Source organism: Scyliorhinus canicula, chromosome 3 (genome assembly GCF_902713615.1).
Source record: "Scyliorhinus canicula chromosome 3, sScyCan1.1, whole genome shotgun sequence".
In the NCBI taxonomy this organism is placed as follows: Eukaryota; Metazoa; Chordata; class Chondrichthyes; order Carcharhiniformes; family Scyliorhinidae; genus Scyliorhinus; species Scyliorhinus canicula.
In genome coordinates, this window is record NC_052148.1 from 85,126,325 (window position 1) to 85,154,018 (window position 27,694).

General features: G+C 52.2%; 1 protein-coding gene across 5 annotated transcripts in view; it reads left to right on the forward strand.

The window, feature by feature from the left end:
• rusc2 (RUN and SH3 domain containing 2) overlaps positions 1-27,694 on the forward strand; it is a 182,986-nt gene that overhangs the window by 122,886 nt on the left and 32,406 nt on the right. For all 5 annotated transcript variants that reach the window (XM_038790837.1, XM_038790838.1, XM_038790833.1 and 2 more), the window contains 2 exons: positions 14,969-15,143; positions 17,777-17,882. In XM_038790837.1, the coding sequence (XP_038646765.1) occupies positions 14,969-15,143; positions 17,777-17,882 (281 nt within the window). The remainder of the gene's footprint in view (positions 1-14,968; positions 15,144-17,776; positions 17,883-27,694) is intronic.

Here is a 27,694-nt window from a genome sequence, read left to right on the forward strand (position 1 = left end):
GCAAATCTTTGGGTTGTGGGGGTGAAACCCACGCAAACACGGGGAGAATGTGCAAACTCCACACGGACAGTGACCCAGAGCTGGGATCGAACCTGGGACCTCGGCGCCGTGAGGCAGCAGGGCTAACCCACTGCGCCACTGCCCTCGACTATGGCCATACTTGACCTGGCAACAAATTATATTTGTATTTTTCAGTAAATGAATAAATGATAGACCCCTTCTGCATTATGTGTTTCCTTGTTTGCCCAGACCCCTCCTCATTAATTTGCTCATTGCTATTCATGCCAACTCTTAGTTGTTATTTTTGAAGAGCTCTATCAACCTGCCATTTTGCTTCCAAGGAGTGAATCTGTGTGTGTTCTCCAGGGGTCAGTATTGGGACCCTTGCTTTTCCTGGTATATAGTAATGATCCAGATCTTGGTGAGCAGGGGACAATTTCAAAGTTTTCAGGTGACAGAACTTGGAAGTATTGTAAACTGTGAAGATGACAGTGTAGAATTTCAAAGGACATGGACAAGTTGATGTAATGGGCAAATAGGTGGAAGATGAAGTTCAATGTGGAGGAGTGTGAGGTGAACATGGAGAGACAATATAGAATAAGGGGTAAAATTCTTGGGGGTACAGGAGCAGAGGGACCCAGGTGTATATGTGCATTAATCATTGAAGGTTGCAGGTCAGGTAGAGAGAGCCGTTAATGAAGCATTTGTATTCTGGGCTTTATTAATGGGGGCACAGGTTAGAAGAGTAAGGAGGTTATACAAAATCTTTACAAGACACTGGTTAGACCTCAGCTGGAGTAGTGTGTATAGTTCTGGGTATCAAATGATAGCAAGGATGTGAATGCATTGCAGAGTGCAAAAAAGGGTCACAAGAATAGTTCCAGGGATGAGAAACTCAGCAGTTGGCTGGACGGCTGGTTTGTGATGCAGAGCAATGCTAACAGTGCAAGTTCAATTCCCATACCGGCTGAGATTTTCATGAAGGCCCTGTCTTCTCAACTTTGCCCCTCGTCTGAGGTCTGGTGACCTCAGGTTAAATCACCACCGATCAGCTCTCTCTCAAAAAGGAGAGAAACCAATGTTCCTCTGGGGCTGTGGCAACATTGAGATAATTGCTTGAACAGAAACAATGCACAGGGGTGTGGAGAAAAGGCAGGGGAATGGAATTAAGTCATGATGCACATTTTCAGAGCCATGCCGACATGATGGGCTAAATGGCTTTCTTCTGCGCCAAAACATTATTTTTGTAATTCTGTTTCTGGGTCTTCAGATAAAAACTTGAGATTTGCAACTGATTTAGGTCACATGATCAATACTGGTATTGTCCACCTGGAAAGGCTTGGCTGAAAGTCATTGCCATATAATGGAGATAATGGATGAGTTCCTTGCTCTTAGTCAGGATAAATTGGTCTCTGCCTGGGCCTAATTTGTAGGATTCCAACTCAGCAAAGTGTATGTGTGTTTTGGGTAAATTCCTAACCAATAGAAAGTATCATTCCACAGATAGTACTTGTCTTGATATATCGATTTCAGAGGGAGGCCCCTACCTAGGGATATGCAATTAGGAACTTACCAGAAGCTTCAGATAGCCTTTGTTGAAGTTGCAATGGTCACCTGACCCTTGGTGGCCATCCTCTCCCGTGTCCATTTTAAACAAGACTATTCAAAAAGCATTTATACAATCAGAATCCATAATTAAACTATGAATATGACATGCCTTTACTGGGTACAACGATATGAATGCTTCCGTGATGTACTTAGCTCCAAATTCCAAGTATTTAAAGCAGAGTAGCTGCCCTGCAAAATGTGCTGCTCGACCCAATTTCTCTATTGGCAGGAAAAGGTCAAAGAATCCTGTGACTGTCTGTGGACTTTTCTTGTGCAGGAAGTACAATTTAATGAGCTAGAGCCAGCAGGAAATTTGACCTTGCAAGGTTACCATGTACACTGCTAATAATTATGCATGTGTTAAAGCTTGGGCCATTGTGTACATTTGGAAAATGGGATGCTTTCCTTTTTAGACCATCAATCTTTTAAAAATCCAGTATTAAAACTAATTAAGTAGTTAAGTTCTATCATCAAAAACTAGTAAATCTAGTGGGTGAGCTAGCTCACGGAAGCACAGTGGGGTGTGTGTATACGCTTAGTTTACTAGATGGGTTGGATTTTAGAGTAGTGTTGCTGGGGGGGGGGGGCAGTTGGGGGGGATGGGTTCTGCTGACAGGGAGAGACTTCGATAGAAGGACACTGAGGAGGTCGGGGGTGGGGGCCGCTGTGGGGCAGGCCGGAGGAGGCGCAGCGCATGGGCTGGAGGCGGGCCCAAGAAAGGGGATGGCTGATCGGCGGGGTGGGGGGGGGGGAAACTTTACCCCCCAACTAGGCTGATCACCTGAATGTTCAGGGGCTAAATGGGCTGATAAAGAGGGCACGTGTGTTTGCGCATCTGAGGGAACTGAAGGCGGACATGGTAATGCTGCAGGAGACGCACCTTAAAGTAGTGGACCAGGTCAGGTTGAGGAAAGGCTGGATTAGTCAGGTTTTCCACTCGGGGCTGGGTACAAAGGCTAGAGGGGTTGCGATTCTTATTAACTTGGGGATGGCATTTGAGGTGGGGAGAATAGTCTCTGATGTGGAAGGTCGATATCTCATGGCCAGGGGATGAAGGTATTGCTGGTCAATGTATATGCGCCAAATTGGGATGACGGGGATTTTATAAAAAGGGTGCTAGGGAACGTTCCGGACCTAGATTCGCATAAGCTGATTATGGGATTATTGATCCAGGCCTGGACCGGTCATGCTTGAGAACTGGCAAGGTGCCAGCAATGGCAAAGTAGCTGAAAGGGTTAATGAGCAGATTGGGGAGGGGGGGGTGGACCCATGGAGATTCCGGCAGCTGAGGGCAAAGGAATTTTCTTTTTACTCCCACGTACATAAGGGGCGCAATTCTTCCAAAGGGAGACAAACAGCCGACGCCGGAGTGAAACCCGGAGTGTTTCACTCCAGCGTCGGAGGCCGCTCCTCGCCCTATTTTCCCCCCCCACCCCCCAGGGGGCTAGGAGTGGCGGCGCGTGAATCTCGGGCGCCGGGCTTGACGGCGGCGCCTAAGTGACGTCAGCCACGCATGTGCAGGTTGGCTGGCACCAACCCGCGCATGCACGGTTGCCGGCTTCCCCTCCGCTGCCCCGCAAGACATGGCGGCTTGATCTTACGGGGCGGCGGAGGGAAAAGAGGGCATCTTTTACAGACGCCGGCCCGATGATCGGTGGGCACCGATCGCAGGCCAGACACCTCCCGAGCACACCCGTGGTGCTCGATCCTCCCTCCGCCCCCCACAGGCCCGACATGCAGCTGTCGCGCGATGTTCACGCCGGCAGCAACCAGGTGTGGTTGGCGCTGGCGTGAACCGGTCGGCTTCGGCAGGGCGCTTGGCCCATCCGGGCCGGAGAATCGCTGGTCGCCGTTAGAAGCGGTGAACGGCGATTCTCCGAGCGGCCTGTCACAAAACGCGACACGTCATTTTGGGGGTGATGGAAGAATCGCGGGGGGTGCCAGGGCGGCGTGGCGTGATTCACCCGGCCCTCCCGCGATTCTCCCACCCGGCGTGGGGTTGGAGAATCGCGTCCAAGGTGTATTCCCGGATCGATTTCTTTGTCTTGGGTAGGGTCCTATTGGCGGGGGTGGTGGACACGGGGTACTCGGTGATTACGATCTTGTACCATGCTCCGCACTGGGTGGACCTGCAGGTTAGTATGGATAGCAAGCAGCGCCCGCAATGGAGGTTGGACGTTGGGCTATTGGTGGATGAAGCGGTGTGCGAAAGGCTGAGGAAGTGCATGCTGAACTACCTGCAGGTAAATGATATGGGGAAGGTCTCAGCAGTGGTGGTCTGGGAAGTGTTGAAGGCAGTGGTGAGAGGAGTGCTGATCTCGATCCGGGCTCACAGGGACAGGACAGATAGGGCAGAAACGGACCAACTGGTAAAAGAGATTCTACGAGTTTATAGGAGGTATGCGGAGGCTCCAGAGGCAGGGCTTTTCAGGGAACGCCGGAGGCTACAGGCGGAATTCGGTTTGTTGACCACCGGGAAGGCAGTGGAACAACTCAGAAAGGCGAAGGGGGCGATTTACGAGCACGGGGAGAAGACCAGCAGGATGCTGGCATGGCAGCTCAGAAAGAGGGAGGCAGCTAGAGAAATAGGCAAAGTTATTGACGGGGATGGGAACTTAGTTGGGAGTTCGGTGGGGGTGAGCAAGGCTTTTTGGGACTTTTATAGCAGGTTGTATAGGTCGGAACTCCCTGCGGGGCCGGAGGAGATGAAGCACTTCTTGGATGGGCTGACTTTCCCGAGTATGGATGGTGAGCTGGTAGAAGGGCTGGGGGCCCCGATCGGGCAGGAGGAGATACTGGAGGGTCTGAAGGGCATGCAGTTGGGTAAGGCCCCGGGACCGGACGAGTACCTAGTCGAGTTCTATAAAAAGTTCTCCGGAATGTTGGGGCCGGTGCTGATGAAGGTCTTTAACGAGGCTAAGGAAAGAGGGGCTCTGCCCCAGACGATGTCACAGGCCGTGATCCCGCTCATTTTGAAAAGGGACAAGGACCTGGAGCTATGTGGGTGTGACAGACCGATTTCCTTGTTGAATGTAGAAGCCAAACTTCTGGCCAAAATCTTGTCCTCCAGGATTGAGGACTGTGTACCGGACATTATAGTGGAGGATCAGACAGGCTTTGTTAAGGACAGGCAGCTGTAGCCAATGTAAGAAGGCTGCTAAACATGATCATGATGCCCCCGGAAGGTAGGGAGGTTGAAGTTGTAGTCGCGATGGACGCGGAGAAAGCCTTTGACCGGGTTGAGTGGGATTATTTATGAGAGGTGCTGGAGTGGTTCGGGTTTGGAAGGGGCTTTATCGACTGGGTTAGGTTGCTGTACCGGGCTCTGGTTGCAAGTGTACGGACAAACAGGATGAATTTGGACTATTTCAGACTGCACCGGGGGACGAGACAGGAATGTCCCCTCTCCCCACTGCTGTTTGCGCTGACGATGGAGCCACTGGCAATTGCTCTGAGAGCCTCAAGGGGTTGGTCCTGGGGGGGAATATGGGGAAGAGCGAGATGTTTGTGGTCCAGGCGAGCGGTCAGGAGAGGCGACTGGGGGAACTGCCGTTCAGAGTGGTAGGGGACAGTTTCAGGTACCTGAGTATACAAGTGGCGCGGGATTGGGACCGGCTACATAAACTGAAATTGGCCCGGTTGGTGGATCAGATGAAGGAGGATTTCCGGAGGTGGGATGCGCTCTCGTTGTCTCTGGCGGGCAGAGTTCAATCGGTCCTCCTGAAATTTTTATTTGTTTTCCAAAGCCTCCCATCTTCATCCCGTGGTCCTTTTTTAAGCGGATCAATAAGATAATTGTGGTCTTTGTGTGGTGAGGCAGGTCCCCGCGAGTGAAGAGGGCAATGCTCAAGCGGAGTTGGGGGAATAGAGGACTGGTGCTGCCAAATTTCAGCAATTACTACTGGGCGGCTAATATAGCCATGGTGAGGAGGTGGCTGGTGGGGGGGGGGGAGCCGGCGTGGGTGCGCATGGAGGCGGCTTCTTGTAAGGGCACAAGTCTGGGGGCATTCGTAACAGCGCCTCTGCCGTTCCCACAGCGCACTACTCCACCAGTCCAGAGGTGGTGGCGGCCCTAAGAGTCTGGGGGCAGTGGAGGAGGCATGTGGGAGCAGAGGGGGCATCGGTGTGGTCCACAATCTGCAATAATCAACGGTTTGCCCCGGGAATATGGATGGGGATTTCTGAATTTGGCGGAGAGCGGTGATCGAGAGGATGGGGGACTTGTTTATAGAGGGAAGCTTCCCGAATATGAAGCCGCTGGAGAAGTTTGCTTTGGCGGGGGGAAATGCATTTCGATAGTTACAGGTGCGGGACTTTCTGCAGAGGCAGGTGCCAACCTTCCCACTCCTGCCGCTAAGGGGGATTCAGGATAGGGTGGTTTCTAGAGGATGGGTAGGAGAGGGGAGCGTCTCGGACAAATATAAAGAGGTTATGGGATCGGAGGAGATGCAGACTGAGGAGCTGAAGCAAAAGTGGGAGGAGGAGCTGGGGTGAGAGATATTGGAGGCCCTTTGGGCGGACGCGTTGGGTATGACTGCAACGCCAGGCTCAGCCTGATCCAATTTAAGGTCGTTCACTGGGCTCACATGACAGTGGCCCGGATGAGAAGATTCTTTGGGGTGGAGGACAGGTGTGCGGGGGGGGGGGGGGGGGGGGGGGGGGGGGCAGCGAACCATGTCCATATGTTCAGGGCATGTCCAAAACTGAGGAGATTTTGGCAGGGGTTTGCCGACGCCATGTCCACGGTATTAAATATGAGGGTGGCAATGAGTCCAGAGGTGGCAATTTTTGGGGTGTTGCAGGATCCGGGAATCCAGGAGGAGAAAGAGGCCGATGTTCTGGCCTTTGCTTCCCTGGTAGCCTGGAGGGGCATATAACTAGCATGGAGGGACTCAAAGCCCCCAAAATTGGAGACCTGGCTTTCGAATATGGCTAGCTTCTTCTGCCTGGAGAAAATTAAGTTTGCCATGAGAGGGTCTCTGTTATGGTTCGCCTGGAGGTGGCAACCATTCGTCGACTTTCTCACAGAGAACTAATCGTCAACAGGGGGGGGTTAGGTTAGCATAGATTAGGGTGGTAAACAATGGTAGGACCTGTGGGAGTGGGAGGCGATATTTGCACTATGTTAATATTTTTCTTGTTATGTATGATGGAACCATCAATTCTACGGACACGTGCTTGTAGGATTAGAATAGAAGTTTTCATATACTTACAACAGAGCCAGCCTGTTAGCCATTGAACTTTCGGTGAACTGGCTGGCTGACTCTGTGGCACGGATCTTTATACAGCAGCTCCAGGGGGAGGAGTTCTGGGCGGAGCCAAGGGGGGAGCCCAGTACAAACTCTCGAGTACTCCCAGAGCTACTCCCCCTGGTGGTCGGTATTGCAACTGCACTTACAATATTGATACATATATATACTGGGAACAGAGTGACATTGGTAACTTATAATACCGTGTCAATCTCATTCACCACATTCACCCCCTGTGAAAAAAATTGAGTCCGGCGGGGGTGGTGGCTCACAGAGTTAGTCTGTCCGGTGGACGAATTGTTCGTTTTGATCTGCGGAGCACCGGGGTTGCAGCCTCTTGCGGTGGCTGGTTGGGTGTTGAGAGCTGGGGTACGATGGCAGACTCCGGGGCGGGTCTCGTCCAAACTTCATGCACCTCTGGCTCGACCGGAGACTGGGGGCGCTGGGGGCGGGCTGGTGCTGGCGCGTGGAACCGGTGGGGCGAGCTTGCGAAATCGGGGGCGGGAGGGGGCGGCAGCATAGGGAACGGGGTAAGGGGTTCCTCAGTGGGGGGTGGGGGGGGGGGGGGGCTGGATCCAGCGGGTGCCAGGTCCCGAAGGGATGCTGTGTCCTGGCGACTGTCCGGGAACTCCACAAATGCGTAATGGGGGTTGGAATGTAGGAGGCGTACCTTTTCAACAAGAGGGTCGGTTTTGTGCCCCCTGACGTGCTTCCTCAGGAGAACCGGGCCTGGTGTCCTCAGCCATGCCGGAAGTGAGACCCCCGTGGTAGTGCCCCTAGAAAAAATGAAGAGCCGTTCGTGAGGGGTTTGATTTGTCGCTGTACAGAGGAGGGATCTAATTGCGTGGAGCGCGTCTGGGAGGACATCTTGCCATTGGGAGACTTGGAGTTTTCTAGACCGGAGGGTCAGTAGGACGGTCTTCCAGACCGTCGCGTTTTCCCTCTCCACCTGCCCGTTCCCCCTGGGGTTGTAGCTGGTAGTCCTGCTCGAGGAAATGCCCCTGTTGAGCTGGTACCGACGCAGCTCGTCGCTCATAAAGGACGAACCCCGGTCGCTGTGCACGTAGCTGGGGAAACCGAACAGGGTGAAGACACTATACACGGCCCTAATGACTGTTTGGGAGGTCATGTCGGGGCACGGAATGGCAAAAGGGAATCGGGAGAACTCATCGATGATGTTGAGGAAATAAATGTTCTTGTTAGTGGAGGGGAGTGGCCCTTTGAAATCGATCGCAAGGCGTTCAAAGGGCCTAGAAGCCTTGACCAGGTGGGCCCTGTCTGGTCTATAGAAGTGCGGTTTGCACTCTGCACAGATCGGGCAGTCCCTGGTGACCGCTTTTACCTCCTCGTTGGAGAAAGGCAGGTTTCGGGCTCTGATGTAGTGGGCGAGACGGGTGACCCCTAGATGGCAGGGGTCATCGTGGATGGCTTTCAGACGGCTGATCTGCGCGCTGGTGCATGTCCTGCGGGATAGGGCATCCGAGGGCTCGTTGAGCTTCCCCGGTTGATATTTAATATCGTAACTATAGGTGGAGAGTTCGATCCTCCACCGAAGGATTTTATAATTTTTTATTTTGCCCCTTTGCGAGTTGTCAAACATAAAGGCAACCGATCGTTGGTCGGTGATGAGGGTGAACCTCCTACCTGCGAGGTAGTGCCTCCACTGACGAACAGCCTCCACAATGGCTTGTGCTTCCTTCTCGACAGTGGAGTGTCGGAGTTCTGAAGCGGATAGGGTGCGGGCGGAAAATGCAACGGGCCTCCCAGCCTGATTTAAAGTGGCTGCTAGAGCTACCTCTGAGGCATCGCTCTCAACCTGAAAGGGAGTGGATTCATCCACTGCACGAATGGCTGCTTTGGTGATGTCCTCCTTGATGCAGCTGAAGGCCTGGCGCGCCTCAGCAGACAGGGGAAATCATGTGGCCTTAAAGAGTGGCCGGGCTTTGTCCGTATATTGAGGGACCCACTGGGCGTAGTATGAAAAGAACCCCAAGCACCGTTTGAGGGACTTGGGGCAATGAGGGAGGGGGAGTTCTAAGAGTTCTTGTCCGGGTCTGGGCCCAGGACTCCGTTCTCCACGACGTAGCCGAGGATGGCCAGTCTGTTTGTGCGGAAAACGCATTTCTCCTTGTTATAAGTGAGGTTTAATTTCTGTGCCGTCTGGAGAAAACGGTGGAGGTTGGCGTCATGGTCCTGCTGGTCATAGCCGCAGATGGTAACATTGTCCAGATACGGAAACGTGGCCCGCAGCCCGTACTGGTCTACCATTCGGTCCATTGCTCATTGGAACACCGAAACCCCGTTAGTGATGCCGAAGGGAACCCGGCGGAAATGGAAGAGGCGGCCATTGGCTTCGAACACCGTGTAGCGGCGGTCCTCCGGGCGGATTGGGAGCTGGTGGTATGTAGACTTCAGATCCACCGTGGAAAATAGCCGATATTGGGCGATCTGATTAACCATGTCTGCAATTCTGGGGAGGGGATACGCGTCTAGGAGCGTAAAGCGATTTATGGTCTGACTATAGTCGACGACCATGCAAAATCTTTCCCCGGTCTTGACGACCACCACCTGAGCTCTCCAGGGACTATTACTGACCTCTATGATCCCCTCACTGAGCAGCCGTCGGACCTCCGATCGGATAAAAACCCTATCCTGTAGGCTGTATCGCCTGCTGCGAGTAGCTACTGGTTTGCAATCTGGAGTGAGATTGGCGAAGAGAGGAGGGGGGGAGATACGCAGCGTGGCTAGGCTGCAGATAGTGAATGGGGGCAGGGGCCCGCCGAAGGTGAGGGTGAGGCTCTTGAGGTTGCACTGGAAACCAGGCCTAATAAGAGTGGCGCGCAAAGGTCAGGCAGGACATAAAGTTTAAATTTAGAATAACTAGCGCCTCGAATTGTGAGCGTAGCGAAGGTGCATCCTTGGATTTGGACTGAGTGGGAGCCCGAAGCGAGGGCGATAGTTTGGCTCACAGGAAATATAGGAAGCGAACAGCGTCTTACCAGCTCTGGGTGTATAAAGCTCTCGGTGCTCCTGCAGTCAAAGAGGCATGGCGTGCTGTACCCGTTGATCTGGACCTCCGCCATCGAACTTCGCAGGTGCTTGGGGCGAGCTTGATGCAGGATCGCTGCGCTGAGTTGTGGGCCATGTGATGAGTGCCCGGGGAAGTCGTAGTCTTCAGATGAGCTTTGTGAGCATGGAGATGCATATGGGGCCCGTGGATCGCACGTGGTGAGTGGCGAGGAAGATGGCATCCAAGATGGCGGCCCCCATGGATCGCACGTGGCGGGAGGGGGCGGAGTCGGGGCGTAGGCCGCAGAGTTTCGGGCCCTGCGGGCCCGCTCGTGTTGGGAGCGATTTGTTCTCTCTACTGGGGAGTTAGAAACTGGGGCCCTTTTCGCGAGGCACACTCTGGCATAGTGGCCTTTCTTCCCGCAGCTGCTGCAGGTCGCGGATCGGGCTGGGCAGTGCTGCCGCGGGTGCTGGCTTTGGCCACAGAAATGGCAGGCTGGGGCAGCTGAGTAGCTGGCTGGAGCAGCTGAGTAGCTGGCTGGGGCAGCAGAGTAACTGGCTTTGGCAGCGCGGTAGCTGGGGGGCCGTGCGGCACAGGCCTGGGGGGATTGTTGGTCGGGGGTCCACGATGAGGTCGCGGGGTCCGCGGGAAATGAGGTGAAGCTGCGGAAGGAGACTTCCATAATGGTAGCAGCCTCCACAGTAGTATCTAAGTCCTGGGCCCCCTTTTCTAGCAGTCTTTGGCGCAAATAGTTAGATCTAAGGCCCGCTAAGAAAACGTCCCACACAGCAAGCTCCCTATGTTCAGCCGCGGTAACGGCTTGATAATTACAGTCATTAGAAAGATTGTTCAGTTCCCGTACAAATTCAGCTAGCGTTTCAGTAGGCCGCTGACGGTGAGTCGTAAACACGTGGCGTGCATAAACCTCGTTAATGGGCCTAACATACATTTTGTCCAATATCGCCAGCGCTGCGGTGTAAGAACCGGCCGGATTTAGCTGTGTGGGGATTCTGTGGCATACCCTCGCGTGCAGTAGGCTGAGTTTTTGTTCCTCCGTTGTTCCAGCGGTGCTGGCTACTGGCAGGTAGGCCTTAAAACATCTCATCCAGTGGGAAAAAAATTCTTTAGCCTCTGCATCCTGCGGGTCGAGTTCTAGGCGTCCGGGCTTGAGGGCTGCTTCCATGATTTACTTCGACTGCTTCGTAAGTATATTAAATTGATGGAACCATCAATTCTACGGACACGTGCTTGTAGGATTAGAATAGCGGTTTTAATATACTTACAACAGAGCCAGCCTGTTAGCCGTTGAACTTTCGGTGAACTGGCTGGCTGACTCTGTGGCACGGATCTTTATACAGCAGCTCCAGGGGGAGGAGTTCAGGGCGGAGCCAAGGGGGAGCCCAGTACAAACTCTCGAGTACTCCCAGAGCTACTCCCCCTGGTGGTCAGGTAGTGCAACTGCACTTACAATATTGATACATATATACTGTATACTGGGAACAGAGTGACATTGGTAACTTATAATACCGTGTGAATCTCATTCACCACAATGTACATTGTTGATTTTGTTGCTGTTACAATGTCAAAGAAATACCTCAATAAAATGTTTGTTTAAAAAAAACTAGTAAATCTAATTTCGTCCTAATACACTCAAGGGATTTGGAACCTTCATTTTGCAATTTTACTTCTCACTATTGACAATGGTTTTTATAATAATCTATATTAGTATCTTTATTAACACTGCAATTAAGTTACTTTTCTTGCTTGTGTTTTTAACATTATGGAAATTGGAAAAAGTTGCATTTCAAAACCATGGGCGGGATTCTCCGACCCCACGCAGGGTCCGAGAATTGGCGGGAAGCGGCGTTATTTCCGCTCCCGCAGGTTTTCGAATTCTCCCGCCGGTAAAAAACCGGCGTTGTGCAAATCCCGTCGGCAGCCTGTGAAAACAGCTGGCGCCGGCGGGATTTCATTTTATTTGCACTGACCTGAAATCTCCGGCCCGGATGGGCCGAAGTCCCGCCGATGTGGCCACGGGTCACGTCGGCGAAAATCACAGTTGATTTAAAACGGCGTCAACCATTGATGATGGTTGACGCCGTTCAGTGTCGGGGGTGGGTTGAGGCATTGGGGGGGGGGGGGGGGGGGTTGCGGCCATCGGGGGGTTGCGGCCATCGGGGGAGTGGGTTGCAGCATCGGGGGAGTGGGTTGCGGCCATCGGGGGAGTGGGTTGCGGCCATCGGGGGAGGGGGTTGCGGCCATTGGGGGAGTGGGTTGCGGCCATTGGGGGAGTGGGTTGCGGCCATCGGGGGAGGGGGTTGCGGCCATCGGGGGAGTGGGTTGCGGCCATCGGGGGAGTTGCGGCCATCGGGGGGGTTTGGGGGCAGCGGCGGGCAGAGAGGGGGGGGGGGCGACGGATGCCCGGGGCCAACGCACCGTCGCCCCCCCACCCTCTGTACGCCGCTGCCCCCTACCCTAACCACCCCCCCCCCTCACCACCCCTACCTCCTTCAACGCCCCTACCCCCCTCCCCACCACCCCTACCCCCCTCCAACGCCGCCCCCCATCTCTCGCAACGCCGCAACCCCCCCCCCTCAACGCCGGGTCCCCCCCCCCTCAACGCCGGGTCCCCCCCCCCCTCAACGCCGGCACCCCCCACCCTCAACGCCGCAACCCACACCCCGTCCCCCTCCCTCTGAAGGCCGGTACCCACACCCCCCCCCTCTCTCCTCCTCCCCCCCTTCCTTCCTCCTCCCCCCCTTCCTCCCCCCCTTCCTTCCTCCTCCCCCCCTTCCTTCCTCCGTTAGTGGGGGGGGGGTGCGGCGTTAGTGGGGGGTGGGTGCGGCGTTGGAGTGGGGTAGGGGTGGTGAAGGGGGTAGGGGTGGTGAGGGGAGGGGGTTGGGGTAGGGGCAGCGGCGTGCTGAGGAGGGGGGCGACGGATGCCCGGGGCCAACGCACCGTCGCCCCCCCTCTGCACGCAGCTGCCCCTACCCCAACCCCCTCCCTTCACCACCCCTACCCCCTTCACCACCCCTACCCCCCTCCAACGCCGCACCCCCACACCCCCTAACAGAGGAAGGAAAGGGGGGGAGGAGGAGAGAGGGGGGGGGAGAGGAGGAGAGGGGGGGGGAGAGGAGGAGAGAGGGGGGGGAGAGGAGGAGAGAGGGGGGGAGAGGAAGAGAGAGGGGGGGTGTGGGTACCGGCCTTCAGAGGGAGGGGGACGGGGTGTGGGTACCGGCATTGAGGGGGGGTGTGGGTACCGGCATTAAGGGGGTGTGGGTACCGGCATTAAGGGGGAGGGGGTACCGGCATTAAGGGGGAGGGGGACCCGGCGTTGGGGGGAGGGGGGGGACCCGGCGTTGGGGGGAGGGGGGGGGACCCGGCGTGGGAGGGGGGTAGGGGTGGTGGGGAGGGAGGTAGGGGTGGTGGGGAGGGAGGTAGGGGTGGTGGGGAGGGAGGTAGGGGTGGTGAGGGGGGGTGGAGGTAGGGGTGGTGAGGGGGGGTTGAGGTAGGGGTGGTGATGGGGGGGGTTGGGGTAGGGGGCAGCGGCGTACAGAGGGGGGGGGGCGACGGTGCATTGGCCCCGGGCATCCGTCGCCCCCCCTCTCTGCCCGCCGCTGCCCCCAAACCCCCCCCCCCCCAAATGCCGGAACACACCCCCCCCCCCAAATGCCGGAACACACCCCCCCCCCCCAAATGCCGGAACACACCCCCCCCCCCCGCCAAAATGCCGGAACACACCCCCCCCCCCCCCCCCCCCAACTGCCGGAACACACACCCCCCCCCCCCCCCCCCCAACTGCCGGAACACACCCCCCCCCCCCCAACTGCCGGAACACACACCCCCCCCCACCCACCCACCCACCCACCCACCCACCCCACTGCCAGGTCTGTCTCTCTCTCTCCTCCTTATCCTCCAAAAGACGCCGGGTCTCACCACTTCCGCAGCTGGAGAAACTGACGCGTATCGCATCAGTCAGCTGCTAGCCCCTCCGGGAACGGAGAATAGCGGCCTTAAAGAAGGCCCCGGCGCCGGAGTGATTAACACCGATTTTTTTCGCAGGCAACCCGCGTTACGAAGGGCTACGGAGAATCCCGCCCCATGTTGTTTATTTTTCCAGCATTATGAAAAGAAAAAAAACCAATAATAGATGCCATTTTCTCAAAAATTGGCAGAGTGGCGCAGATAGAGCCTGCCTGACCACCAACTTAATTTTTAGGGGCATCCTGAAGCAAGAAATTCAGACTAGAACTGTCCCCTCGTACTGTGCCTTAATGCCAGGGAACTGTGACCCCTCCCCCGGGGGATGTACTCACCTCAAGTGGGTTCTGCTCACCAGGTGCATGTGGTGGGGGGACCTGTTGTGATTCATGTTGGCATGGCCTCAGGCCGTCGTGAATGGACAATCTAACAGGGTTGGCGGGTATCAGGGAACTATCAGGCGTAAGGATGGGGATCAAATGGGGATTCCGGTGTTGACTATTAGGATTCCCATTATATCATTGGCGCAGGACAAGGACAATCGGAATGGGAAATCCTGTGGCTAAACAGCTGGCATGTAATGCAGAACAATGCCAGCAGCGCGGGTTCAATTCCCGTACCGGCCTCCCCGAACAGGCGCCAGAATGTGGCGACTAGGGGCTTTTCACAGTAACTTAATTGAAGCCTACTTGTGACAATAAGCGATTATTATTACTATTTTGGGATTCGTGCAGTAATTCCCATTCCCGCTACTGATCCTAGCTCCTGAAACAGGACCGCAAAATCCAACCCCCCTCTCCCACCCAATCTTCAAGTACTGTTGCTTACATTTATACACGTATAGCTGGAACCATGTTCTGTCGAACTCTCCTTCAGCGCATGTTGCACAACGATTGGCTCAGCATGCACCCATTGATATTTTATAGCATCAATGGTAAAAAGGAGAAAGTGAAAAATTTGCTGAAAACAAATTGCTTTGCTTTTGAGGACGGGCCCAAGTCCTAGTTCCCATTTGCACAGGTACAACTGGTATTGACAACAATATGTTAGATTTTTAAAAAATAATGCCTGGACTATAGCAAATATGAAGTGTGATAAATAGTATTTATTTTTTTAACAGGCCAAGCTTGGGAACAGTTCAATTAGTCCCAATGTGGGCCACCTTGTACTTAAGTACCTGTGCCCAGCAATGAAAAATGTACTTCAAGATGGGCTGAAGACATACATTCTGGATATGATCATAGGACAAAGAAAGAATTTGCCATGGACTGTGATTGAGGCTTCCACTCAGCTTGGTATGACAGAATTTTTAGCAATAGCTATATAATGTCTTAATTTACTCAACGCTCAGATTACAGGTAACAATTTTGGCCAGACTTCCAACAACACCAACTGAAATCGATATTGAGACTAATAGTTTAGGCTATGAGTAACCTTATATTCTTTTTCAGGAATAAATCAGGGACCTGGATTCAATTCCAGCCTTAGGTGACCGCCAGTGTGGATTTTGCATGTTCTGCCCGTGTCTCCCTGGGTTTCCTCCGAGTGCTCCAACAGTCTAATGATGTACATTTTAGTTATATTGATCATGATAACTTGTGCCTTAGTGTCCAAGGATGTGGAGGTTAGGTGTATTGGCCTTGGTCAATATGTGGGGTTACAGATATAGGGTGGGAAGGTGGGTCGAGGTAGAGTGCTCGGGAGGGGGGGGGGGGGGGGGGGGGGGGTTGGTGCAGACTTGATGGGCCAAATGATGTCCTTCTGCACTGTATCATAGAATCCCTAAACCAACACTCCAAAGAAGCACCTTACCTAGGCCCAGCCCTATCCCCGTAAACCCACCTGACCTTTGGACACCAAGCGGCAATTTAGCATGTCTAATCAACCGAACCTGCCCATCTTTGGACCGTGGAGGAAACTGGAGCACCCAGGGTGAATGTGTAGGGATTCTGTGGATTGTGTGAAGAGAAATTGGCAGAGTAGAATAATAACTATTACTCAACTTCACACTTGGAATTTAATAGCACTTTGGAATGTTTCAACTCTCAACTATAACAGTGACTGAAAAGTACTCAAACCTTTGCACATGGGCCCAAACAAAACGTTTCTCATGCTTGGTTCGTAATAGAATTCTGATAACGTTATTTTAAAACCAACAAGCAAAACATACTGTAATTTTCACTCTATTCCTTCACTTCTCTCCCCGCCCCACCCCAACCATCCCATTCTTTTCACTGCACCTTCCATCCTTCCCCTTTTGCCTTCTCCCTCTCCTCACTTCTCCACCCAATTCCATTGTCTTTTAAATGTTATCTTCCTTCTGAAAAATTAGAGGGACCAAACAATGGGCCCTCCAGATCACCCATTGTGGCTGTCGAGATGGCATTTCCTCCCAGCAGTGTACTCTCAGGGCCATGGAGCCTCCAGCTCCAATGGTATCACAAGCTGTCACAGGAATGCTGCCTCCATGAAGCATGCATCTTTCCCACATGGCCGGGGGCAAAACCAATCGGCCCGGGAATAGTATAGTGTCTTTAATAACTTCCATCATTCAAGCTTTTGCATCCAAGATCTTTTTCTCTGGTCGTCTTATCAAGGTATAGTCTCAAATACAACTTAATAAAACAATGACCATATCATGCACAACAATTATTTTACACGCTAAGCTAACATTTAAACTTCCAGTTTTCTTAGGGTAATTTTTTTTTTCCAATTTAACTTACCCAATTCATTTTTTTCCAATTAAGAGGCAATTTAGCGTGGTCAATCCACCTTCCCTGCACACCTTTGGGTTGTGGGTCTGCTCTTCGGGTAATTTTCTAACTTCGCAGCTGCTTCTTAGCTTCCTCATTTACCCCATGTTCCAACACCAGAATACATCTGGTTCGCCTCATCGATGAATTTTGTTTCAGAAAGTAGAATCCAAACATTTAGTGACTTTAACAATGTGGCCTTCAAATTAAATGTATAAAAATATGTACAAGTATATGTACATGTTTGTATAAATATGTCAACGCAAAAGTGTCATTTTAATACTTAACAATATCCCTTTAAAATGAATACTGCAAATTATTTGCACTATGTGAAACAAAATATAAATACAGTTGTGTGGTGATATAACCACTGTAGTTATGTATACTTGCAGTAGGGGGATAGAACATAGAACAGTACAGCACAGAACAGGCCCTTCGGCCCTCGATGTTGTGCCGAGCAATGATCACCCTACTCAAACCCACGTATCCACCCTATACCCGTAACCCAACAACCCCCCCCTTAACCTTACTTTTTAGGACACTACGGGCAATTTAGCATGGCCAATCCACCTAACAGGATGTATGCCTGTACCTGTAATACAGGTTCCTCCGGTAAGCCCCTGCCGGCTAGCTCCGCCCACAGGGAGCTTGTGTATAAATATGCGTGTGAGTCACTCAGACCTTAGTCTACAGTTGCAGATGGAGGAATAGCATCACACAGCAATAAAGCCTCGATTGTACTAGTCTCTCGTCTTTGAGTATAATTGTTAGCGCTACAAGTTGCTACAATTTGGCTAATGTATCAAAACAGAAATTGGGAGAAGCATACCCTGTTTGACAACACAACAGGATAGTCTTGAAGAGTGAGCAAGTCAAATTGAAACTAAATTCTGGCAACATTTTTTGCTTTTTTCTTTAATTATTTAAAAAATGGAGTAAAGCTGTCAACAAAATAAATTTCACAGCAAACCTTTAACAAATGTTATAGAAGAGACACTGCGATTGCTTGAGCCCAATTTTGCCACACCTTGGTCAAATTCAAGATCCCAGAGCTGATGGGCCTATATTCTAACTCAATTCACCTCGCATTCAGAACTTGCTAACAGCACCTCCTCCAAATAAAATGTGTTGTCCTACGATTACTATTTTGATATTTCATCTTGTTATCTTTTCAGGTCCTTCCACCAAGGCACTTAACAATCTGTTTTGCAAGATAAGTCAGTTCTCGGAGTTAACAAGCCACAGCACAAGATTTAATGCATTCATCTTTGGCCTTCTGAAGTAAGTAGTAATTGTCAGAACTTGAAAACAAAGTTGGGTTGCATGAAGAGTGTTCAAAATGATGGCAATATTGTTCTTGGGTGTGTTTTAAGAAAATTGAAAATTAATAGAAATGAACATTGCTAAAAATGTTGCTGAATCATTCATTTAAAATGCCCCTTTAAATGATTATTTAAACTATTAACAGTCAAAGTAAAATTTTCCAGGAAATCTTGGTGGGATTCTCCGTCGGCCGACGGCAGAATCGGGAAACACGATTGGGCGGAGAATTGTTTTGGATGTCAAAGTCGTAGTCGCTGCCGATTTCACGCCACATCACAATTCTCCGTCGGCGCGACAGCGGCGTCAATGCGTTCCAGAATACACATACAATAAACGCTGTTGGCATATCATAAATGGGCCTGATCCGGTATTCTCTCGGACCTCCGCGATTCTCCGCCTCCAATGGGCTGAATTCCCGAGGGCGAGGTTCACTTGTGCTTTTAAAAATCGTGAAACAGACACCATGGCTGCTGAGGGAAAGCATCCATCATCGCCATAGTTTGCTGACAGTCGTGCCGCTGATCTGGCGGCTTCTGCCAGAACCGGGGGTAGTAGTGGGGATGGTCAGGGGGTGGGCTGTGGGGTCAGGGCACGGAACACCGTTGCTACAGCGTGCAGGGCAGCCATGCAGTTGTGCATGCTGCTGACTACCCGTTATGAATTTTGGGCCACAGGTTGTATGGGTGTCCCCCGATGGCACTTCCCTAGGTGCTCTTTGGCCTCAGCTGACCCATCAGCCAAATGGGCGTGCTCTAGCGCAACCTTATTGGCAGGGATGGTGTGTGTGGGGAATGAAGTGTGTATATGCGGCTGCAGCTTGTTGGCCTGCTGAGTGTGAATCGCGAATCCAGCTCCGTTTCTCATTGGAATCAGTTGTGTTCCACATGGCACCGGTGCTAGCCCTTCAGCGGTCACTGAATCTGTCCAGGTACGCCGCCAGTTTTGCCGTAATGGAAGTCCACGAATCCTACCCTGACGTCAACACTTAGTATCAGGAACAGAGAATCCTGCCGCTTATGAATCCCACCACATGTTGGGCAGTATTTAATGGAGGCGATGGGACTGTTGCTCGCGAGCTGGAAAGCCAGTGAGAGCCCCACATCACCTCCTTTAGTGAAGGCCTCTCTTATTAAATACCTTTCAAGTTCTTAACTGGATGGTGGCAGATCTTCCCTGGGATCAAGGATCCCTGGGAGGCAAATGTCCTGCTGACCAATCCGATGTCAGCAACTTTATTGAACAAAAGTGCCCCTTGGGATGCGGTGGCTGCTGCCAGTCCAACACCCACCTGAGGCCTAGTATCGTCACTGAATCCCAGGTCACAGTTTATGTATGCCGGGTCCCTTTATTAGGCATTGAGTGCCTTTGAATGAGAGACTTCCCAGGAACCTGCGAGCAACTCAGTTACTTTCATAAGGGCCTCAATTGGCACCAGGGCAGGAAGGCCATCTGCAAGCCTTCCCTTCAATGATTTCATTGGGGCAGAGGTGGGAAGGCAACAGAGTCCCCACCTGCCACCCTTCCACCTGCTTAAATGCCTACCACCACCAAACATGCCACAGGGTGGACATTAAATTCTGCCCTTGCTTTGACTGATTTTTTTTTTTTACATATTCTCATATGATCTGATTTATGCCATTGGAAACTTAACGGTTCTGTTTTATGTAACATCCAAGTTTAGTGACGATAATTATTCATTTACTTTAAGTGATGACTCTTTTATGTACAGGAAAAAACATATAGGAAGGGGAAACCATAAAATAACTTTTTTAAACACTGCGAATAATGTTTAAGACTTTCAGTTTCTGTTTTGCAAAGAATGGGGGAAAAAACAATACAAACGATTTGCATTTTTTTCCTGGAATGGACTATACCCAATCCTTTCAATCTCTGAAGGCTGATGACTGACCACAGTGGAAGGTATGGACTTTTGCAGACAGGTCCATTTAAAATTGGCAGGTGGGACCAGGTTCTGGGATTCCCGCTGCATTTCTGGCACCCCTAATTTTCATTGGCATGGGCTAAGACCCAAACCCTGCGCTCCCAGCTCATTGGCCAGCTCCATTGGCCTAGCCATCCACAATTTTCATGGAGCCGGGTCAGCTTCTCCCCAATTCCACAGAGGAGCCATGAAGGGTCAATCAGACAGACCATTGGAGTACCAAAAATAAATTAACAATTCACTTCACTTGGCAACACTAACCACTTCACAGTGGTTAGCACTGCAGTCTCATGGCACTGAGGTCTCGGGTTCGATCCTGGCTCTGGGTCACTGGCCATGTGGAGTTTGCACGTTCTCCCGTGTGTGTGTGTGGGTCTCAACTCCCCCCACCTCCACAACCCAAAGATGTGCATGATAGGTGAATTGGCCATTTATTTTTATTAAAACAATATATACAAGGCCAAATGGTACAAACACTAATTTTGTGTTGGCGAAACAGGGTACTCTCCCCTCAGTGCCAACGTACGGGGAGCTCTGATTATTATATACTCTGAAAAGATACTCTGATTATTAAAACAGTTCACAACACAGTTGTATGAAAAACAAATGGTACAAGCACTAAACTTTGCGCTGGAGAGACCAAATACCCTTGCCTCTGTACTAACAGAAGGGAAAGGAATGGGGGGGGGGGGGGGGGGGGGGCGGAAGAGAGGGGAAAGGAGGATGGTGGGGAAATTGCCCCTTAATTGGAAAAATTGAATTGGATACTATAAATTTATTTGAAAAAAAAACTATTCACTTCACTTTTCAAAACCGAACCCTTGCTGAGCTTGTGCTTTTATTGGTTTGGGCTCTCAGCCAAGCATGCACATCAATCAATCAATCAATTAATCAATCAATCAGCTGTTTCTTTTTTCAAAGGAAGGTTAGTGAATGGTTGTTTTTTTTCTCAGCTGTTCGAAACTCACGATTGTTTCTATATGGCTTATTGGTTTGTACATAGTGTATACTGGCTGAATGGGAATGGAAGGATCATGAATTGGCATGGATAGCTGAGCGATCATGGGGGATGGCTGAAGGGCATGAGATGATATGGAGTGTTTAAGGGGACATGCATTGAGTTAATGTGGAGAGTATAAGGCGCCACAGGGGGTGGCATGGTGACACAGTGGTTAGCACTGCTGCCTCACAGCGCCAGGGACCTAGGTGGAATTCCGGCCTCGGGTGACTTGTGGAGTTTTCACTTTCTCCCCGTGTCTGCGTGGGTTTCCTTCGGGTGCTCCAGTTTCCTCTCACAGTCCAAAGATGTGCAGGTTAGGTACATTAGCCATGATAAACTTCCCCTTAGTGTCCAAAAAGGTTAGGTGGAGTTACAGGTGACAGGGACAGCGTTGGGGGGTGGGCCTAGGTAGGGTGCTCTTTCAGAAGGTCGATGCAGACCCGATGGGCATCTTTCCGCACTGTAGGAATTCTATGGTTCTATGGTGTAATAAAAGTTGTAAATAAATTTGTGTAAAATTTCTCCTTGAAGGCAGTTGGTGAATGAGGGAAAACTTCTCGGTGAACATGGAATGGTTGAGCAATATTAGGCTTTACTCCACTAACTGGACTATGAAAAATTTTGAGAACACTTGTATTCTTTAAATCTGAAACCAGGCGAATGAGAGGGTCCTTATGAAGGTGTTATGCATAATAAGTTTACTTGGAGCACTATTTCTACTTAGTTCATGATTGTAAGATAAGGGACAAGGATTCAAACTGGGAAGTGTTAAGTTCAGGATTTGTGTCACTACATTGTTCAGGGATTAAAAGATAAACATCTGGAATGGTCTTCCAGGTAGGATAGTGCAGGCAAATGTTTTCACATTTATTTGGCAGAATGGAGAGAGTGAGGTTGTTGTAAGGGATCAAATCTAGAGATATATGACTGCAGTTGGTGGGCTCAGGTAGGAGTGGAAGCAGGTGATAATTGTGAAGTAAGTCTTAAGTGACCTTTGTGATGGAGAACCTATAAAATTGGAAATTCAGCTATGGGTTGAACAAAATTCTGAGGTGGCAAACAGTCTGGTTCAGCCTGAAGCAGCGAGTTTGTGCCAGGAGCCATTGACATTAGAAGTACCAGTGTTCCGCTGATCGCTACTCTGATACATGGTTACAAAATGAGGCTGAACCAGGCTACATGACCTCTGATTCTGTTTGACCAAGAGCTGAGTTTCAAATCTCATGGGCAGGGTTTTTCAGATGGCGGGGTTTCTCGTCCCACAACCTGAAGATTTAAAAAAATAAATTACCCAATTATTTTTGTTTCCAATTAAGGGGCAATTTAGTGTGGTCAATCCACCCAATCTGCACATCTTTCGGTTGTGGGGGTGCAATCCCATGCAAACATGGGGAGAATGTGCAAACTCCACACAGACAGTGACCACCCAGGGCTGGGATTCGAACCTGGGACCTCAGCCCCGCAGTCTTAGTGCTAACCACTGCGCCACCGTGCTGCCCTCACAACCTGAAGATTTGGTGGGGAGTGCATTCCCACTGATTATTTCACATTCTGCGGAGTGTTAGTTGACTGTGAGGGTGGGAAATACCTATCAAAGAGCTGCAGGTCAATTTGATTGTGTAGGTGGGTGGAGGGTTGAGTGTGTCTCTCAAGGCAGAGTGGGGTGGGTGTCTTGATGGGGGGGGGGGGTAACACCATCTGGGGGGCAGGGAGGTGGCATCATGTGTGGAATGGGGGCCTTTGAGGGAAACAAATTTCCCCCCCCCACTTCACATCTGCGGTTGGGTGGGAAAATGCCCTTCAGGCCGAGTGCCTGGCTGCCTCACCATAAAATTGCTTCCAGTTTAGTGTGGGCAGGAACTGGAGGGAATCCCACCTATGCGGTTTCATGCTCTGGAGGAGCTTAAAATTCTGGCCCAAGATTACATCTGTTTGTCCCTGGTTCACTCCTATTGCAGTTTGAGATACCCTCAGTTATGACACAGGAGAGAAGATTGGTAATTCAAAGGCTTTAATTACTAGAGAACCGGACAGCTGCTGAGAAGTGTGGTCACAGCATGCTGCCCAGTGAACATCACCTTATATACCGTTTCTTGGGAGCGGGGCCAGAGGCGGAGAGGTTCCAAGCCCGGTCTTAAAGGACCAATGTATTAAAGGCAAGGTACAGCTACAGCAGTTACCGATACCATTCATCACATTCATCCCCTGTTTAAAAAAAACACATAGGGTGGTATTCTCCGCTAAGGCCAACAATCGCGGGGCCGTCGTGAACTCGGCTGTGGTTCACTCCCCGGGGCTCGCTCCCCGCACCTAATTCACCCCCACCTAGGAGGCTAGGAGCGGGCCTCCGTCGTTCCCGGCCGCGACCTCGGCCGCCAGAAATGACACGCGAACGGTGCTTTTCATGATGTCATCCACGCATGCGCAGGTTGCCGGTTCCAACCCGCGCATGCGCAGAAGACCACCGCGCAGACGGCACGAACCCGCGCATGCGCGGCGCGGTCTTTCTCCACCGCCGCCCGGCAAGACGTGGTGGCTTGATCTTGCCGGGCGGCGTAGGGGAAAGAGTGCGTTCGTTTTGGAAGCTGGCCCGACAATCGGTGGGCACCGATCGCAGGCCTGTCCCCTCCGGAGCACAGTCGCGGTGCTCCTGTCCAAATCGGGCCCCTAGATGCCCAAACGGGCATCTGGCGCCCTTTTCACGAATGCAGCGACCAGATGTGGTTGCTGCCGTGGTGAAACGGGCGTGAAGGGCCGGCCGCTCGGCCCATTGGGCTCGGAGAATCGCCGTTCGCCGTGAAAAGCGGCAAGCGGTGATTTTTCCGAGGGGGGGGAGAATCGCGGGGGCGCCGGGGGGGCGTAAAAAATGTCTGGAGGCCCTCCCGCGACTCTCCCAGGCTGCGTGGGGAGCGGAGAATTCCGCCCATAGTCCGTCGGGGGTGAAAGTGGAGTTATAAGTTCAGTCTTTTGGGTGGTCTGATCGTCCGTGCTGACCTTCTCCGCTCCGGTGGTGGTGCCGTGGATACGGTCGGTTTCGGTGATGGTATATTCGGGAGCACGGTTGCCTGAGCCTTTGCCCGCTTTGGAGCGGGGGGGGGGGGGGGGGTGGCTAGGGTGATTGGTGCCGGCGCCGGCTGGGGGGGCAGAGGGCGCTATGGGGGGGGGGGGCGCTGTCAGGGTAGGCAGTTGGTGTGGGGAGGGGAGCGTCAGTACGAGGGTGGGGGGGGTCGGTGGGGAAGCCGGCGGGTGCCAGGTCTCGCAGGGAGATGGTGTCCTGCCTGCCGTTGGGGTGCTCGACGTAGGCGTATTGAGGGTTTGCGTGTAGCAATTGGACCCTCTCGACTATCGGATCTGTTTTATGGCTCCTCACGTGTCTCCGGAGTAGGACTGGTCCCGGAGTCATCAGCCAGCGTGGAAGCAAGACCCAGAGGTGGACTTCCTGGGGAAGACAAACAAACGATTGTGAGGGGTCTCGTTCGTGGCCGTACAGAGGAGCGACCTAATGGAATGTAGGGCATCAGGTAGGACCTCCTGCCAGCGGGCGATTGGGAGACTCCTTGACCGTAGGGCTAGAAGGACAGCCTTCCAAACTGTCGCGTTGTCCCTCTCCACCTGCCCGTTTCCCCGCGGGTTATAGCTCGTTGTTCTGCTCGAGGCGATGCCCTTGCTGAGCAGATATCGATGCAGCTCATCGCTCATGAACAATGTACCCCGGTCACTGTGGATATAAGCGGGGAAACCAAACCGTGTGAAGATGCTGTGCAGTGCCTTGATCACGGAGGCCGAGGTCATATCGGGGCAGGGGACAGCAAAAGGGAAGCGGGAGAACTCATCGATAACGGTGAGGAAATAGATGTTGCGGTTGGTGTACGGGAGGGGCCCTTTGAATTCCACACTTAGTCGCTCAAAGGGCCCAGAGGCCTTTATCAGGCGAGCCCTGTCTGGTCGATAGAAGTGCGGTTTGCATTCCGCACAGATCGGGAATGCCTTAGTCATGGTCTTGACCTCCTCTGTGGAGTAGGGTAGGTTGCGGGACTTGATGAAATGAGCAAGCCGGGTGACACCCGGGTGGCAGAGGTCATTGTGGATGGCTCTCAGGCGGTCTTTTTGCGCATTGGCGCACGTGCCGCGGGACAGGGCATCCGGGGGCTCGTTGAGCTTCCCCGGGCGATATTTAATATTGTACGTATAGGTGGAGAGCTCTATCCTCCACCTCAGAATTTTGTCATTCTTTATTTTGCCCAGTTGTGCGTTATCGAACATACAGGCAATCGACTGTTGGTCGGTGACGAGAGTGAACCTCCTACCGGCTAGGTAGTGCCTCCAGTGCCGCACGGCCTCCACTATGGCTTGTGCCTCCTTCTCGACTGCAGAGTGCCGAATTTCCGAGGCGGTGAGGGTTCGGGAGAAGAACGCTACTGGTCTGCCCACCTGGTTGAGGGTAGCAGCCAGGGCGACGTCTGATGCGTTCCTTTCTACCTGGAAGGGAATGGCTTCGTCCACCGCATGCATGGCGGCCTTGATGATGCCGGCCTTGATACGGCTGAAAGCCGACTGGGCCTCAGCCGTCAGGGGAAAAACCGTAGTCTAATGAGTGGGCGGGCTTTGTCCGCATATCTGGGGACCCACTGGACGTAATAGGAGAAAAGCCCCAAGCACCGTTTGAGTGCCTTGAGGCTACGGGGGAGGGGGAGTGCCGTAAGGGGCGCATGCGGTCGGGGTCTGGGCCTAGGACCCCGTTTTCCACAACGTAGCCGAGGATGGCTAGCCGGGTTGTGTGGAACACGCATTTCTCTTTGTTATATGTGAGGTTGAGGGCCCGGGCAGTCTGGAGGAACTTCCTCAGGTTTGCGTCGTGGTCCTGCTGGTCATGGCCGCAGATGGTGACGTTGTCCAAGTACGGGAAGGTAGCCCGTAAGCCGTACTGCTCCACCATTTGATCCATCGCCCGTTGGAAAACGGAGACTCCGTTTGTGACACCAAAAGAGACCCTGAGAAAGTGAAACAGCCGACCGGCAGCTTCGAAAGCCGTGTAGGGGCGGTCCTCCAGCAGAGGGCAGCAGAGCAGAGCTACTGATTGGCTGTTCCGGGGAGATTTGCATACGTGCAGTGCGGTCAGCCTAATTTGAAGGTGTACCTGCGAAAGAGACCCGAGGAGTTTGAGTGAAGGCAAGCATCCAGCAGAGGGCAACAGAGCAGAGCTACTGATTGGCTGTTCCGGGGAGATTTGCATACGTGCAGTGCGGTCAGCCTAATTTGAAGGTGGTTTGTGGAGGGGCTGTTGTCAAGTGACAGTTAAACCCGAAACACTTCCTCAGTGTTTCCCCACCTACCTCCTCCTCTAACCAAAAAAAAAACAACCACGGTCGTTGGGAAGTGGGAGCAGGGGCCTCTCGTGAAGGTGAGTGAGTACTTTTAAATTTGCTTACCTTTCAGCGGGAGCAGCCTCTGGATTTTCGGCGGGAGCAGGGGCCTGTCGGGAAGGTGAGTGCCTGTAACAAGTCGGGCGGTTGCTAAACCCGAGACACTACACTTGCAGTGTCCCCCACCCTTCCACCTCCTCTAACCGAAGGGTTTGAGGGAATATCAGGTAAGAAGCTTGCGCAGGTCAAAGAGACACAGCCGGTGTGAGGCACATCCAGAGTGGGAATTGCAACTTGGTAATTTGGTGCAGTGAGGTAATTCGGTGCAGAGTGAGAGAAGGTGCTTTTCCGGAGGTGCTTTTTAACCCTGGTAAGTGACTGGTAAGTAGTTTTTCTTTTCATTGTCTAATTTATTTATTTTAATTTTAAAATTGTTGTTGTATAAGTTTACCTAAGGTTTAAGACATGGCAGGAGATCCCAGACCTGTGTCATGCTCCTCGTGTGCGATGTGGGAGCTCAGGGACACGTCCACTGTCCCTGGCTCTTTCACATGCAAGAAGTGTGTTCAGTTGCAGCTCCTGTTAGACCGCTTGACAGCTCTGGAGCTGCGGGTGGACTCACTTTGGAGCATCCGCGATGCTGAGGAGGTCGTGGATAGCACGTTTAGCGAGTTGGTCACACCGCAGGTGAAAATTAATGAGGGAGATAGAAAATGGGTGACCAAAAGAAAGAGCAAGAGTAGGAAGGCAATGCAGGTGTCCCCTGCAGTCATCTCCCTGCAAAACAGATATACCACTTTGGATACTGTTGAGGGAGATGGCTCACCAGGGGAAGGCAGCAGAAGCCAGGTTCATGGCACCGTGGCTGGCTCTGCTGCACAGCAGGGCAGGAAGAAAAATGGCAGGGCTATAGTGATAGGGGACTCAATCGTAAGGGGAATAGACATGCGGTTCTGTGGACGCAATCGAGACTCCAGGATGGTATGTTGCCTCCCTGGTGCAAGGGTCAAGGATGTCTCGGAGCGGCTGCAGGACATTCTGGGGGGGAGGGTGAATAGCCAGCTGTCGTGGTGCACATAGGCACCAACGATATAGGTAAAAAACGGGATGAGGTCCGACAAGCTGAATTCAGGGAGTTAGGAGTTAAACTAAAAAGTAGGACCTCAAAGGTAGTAATCTCAGGATTGCTACCAGTGCCACGAGCTAGTCAGAGTAGGAATGTCAGGATAGATAGGATGAATGCGTGGCTCGAGAGATGGTGCAAGAGGAAGGGATTCAAATTCCTGGGGCATTGGGACCAGTTCTGGGGGAGTTGGGACCAGTACAAACCGGACGGTCTGCATCTGGGCAGGACTGGAACCGATGTCCTAGAGCGTTTGCTACAGCTGTTGGGGACGGTTTAAACTAATGTGGCAGGGGGATGGGTACCGATGCAGGAAGTTGGAAGGTAGTAAAACAGGGACAG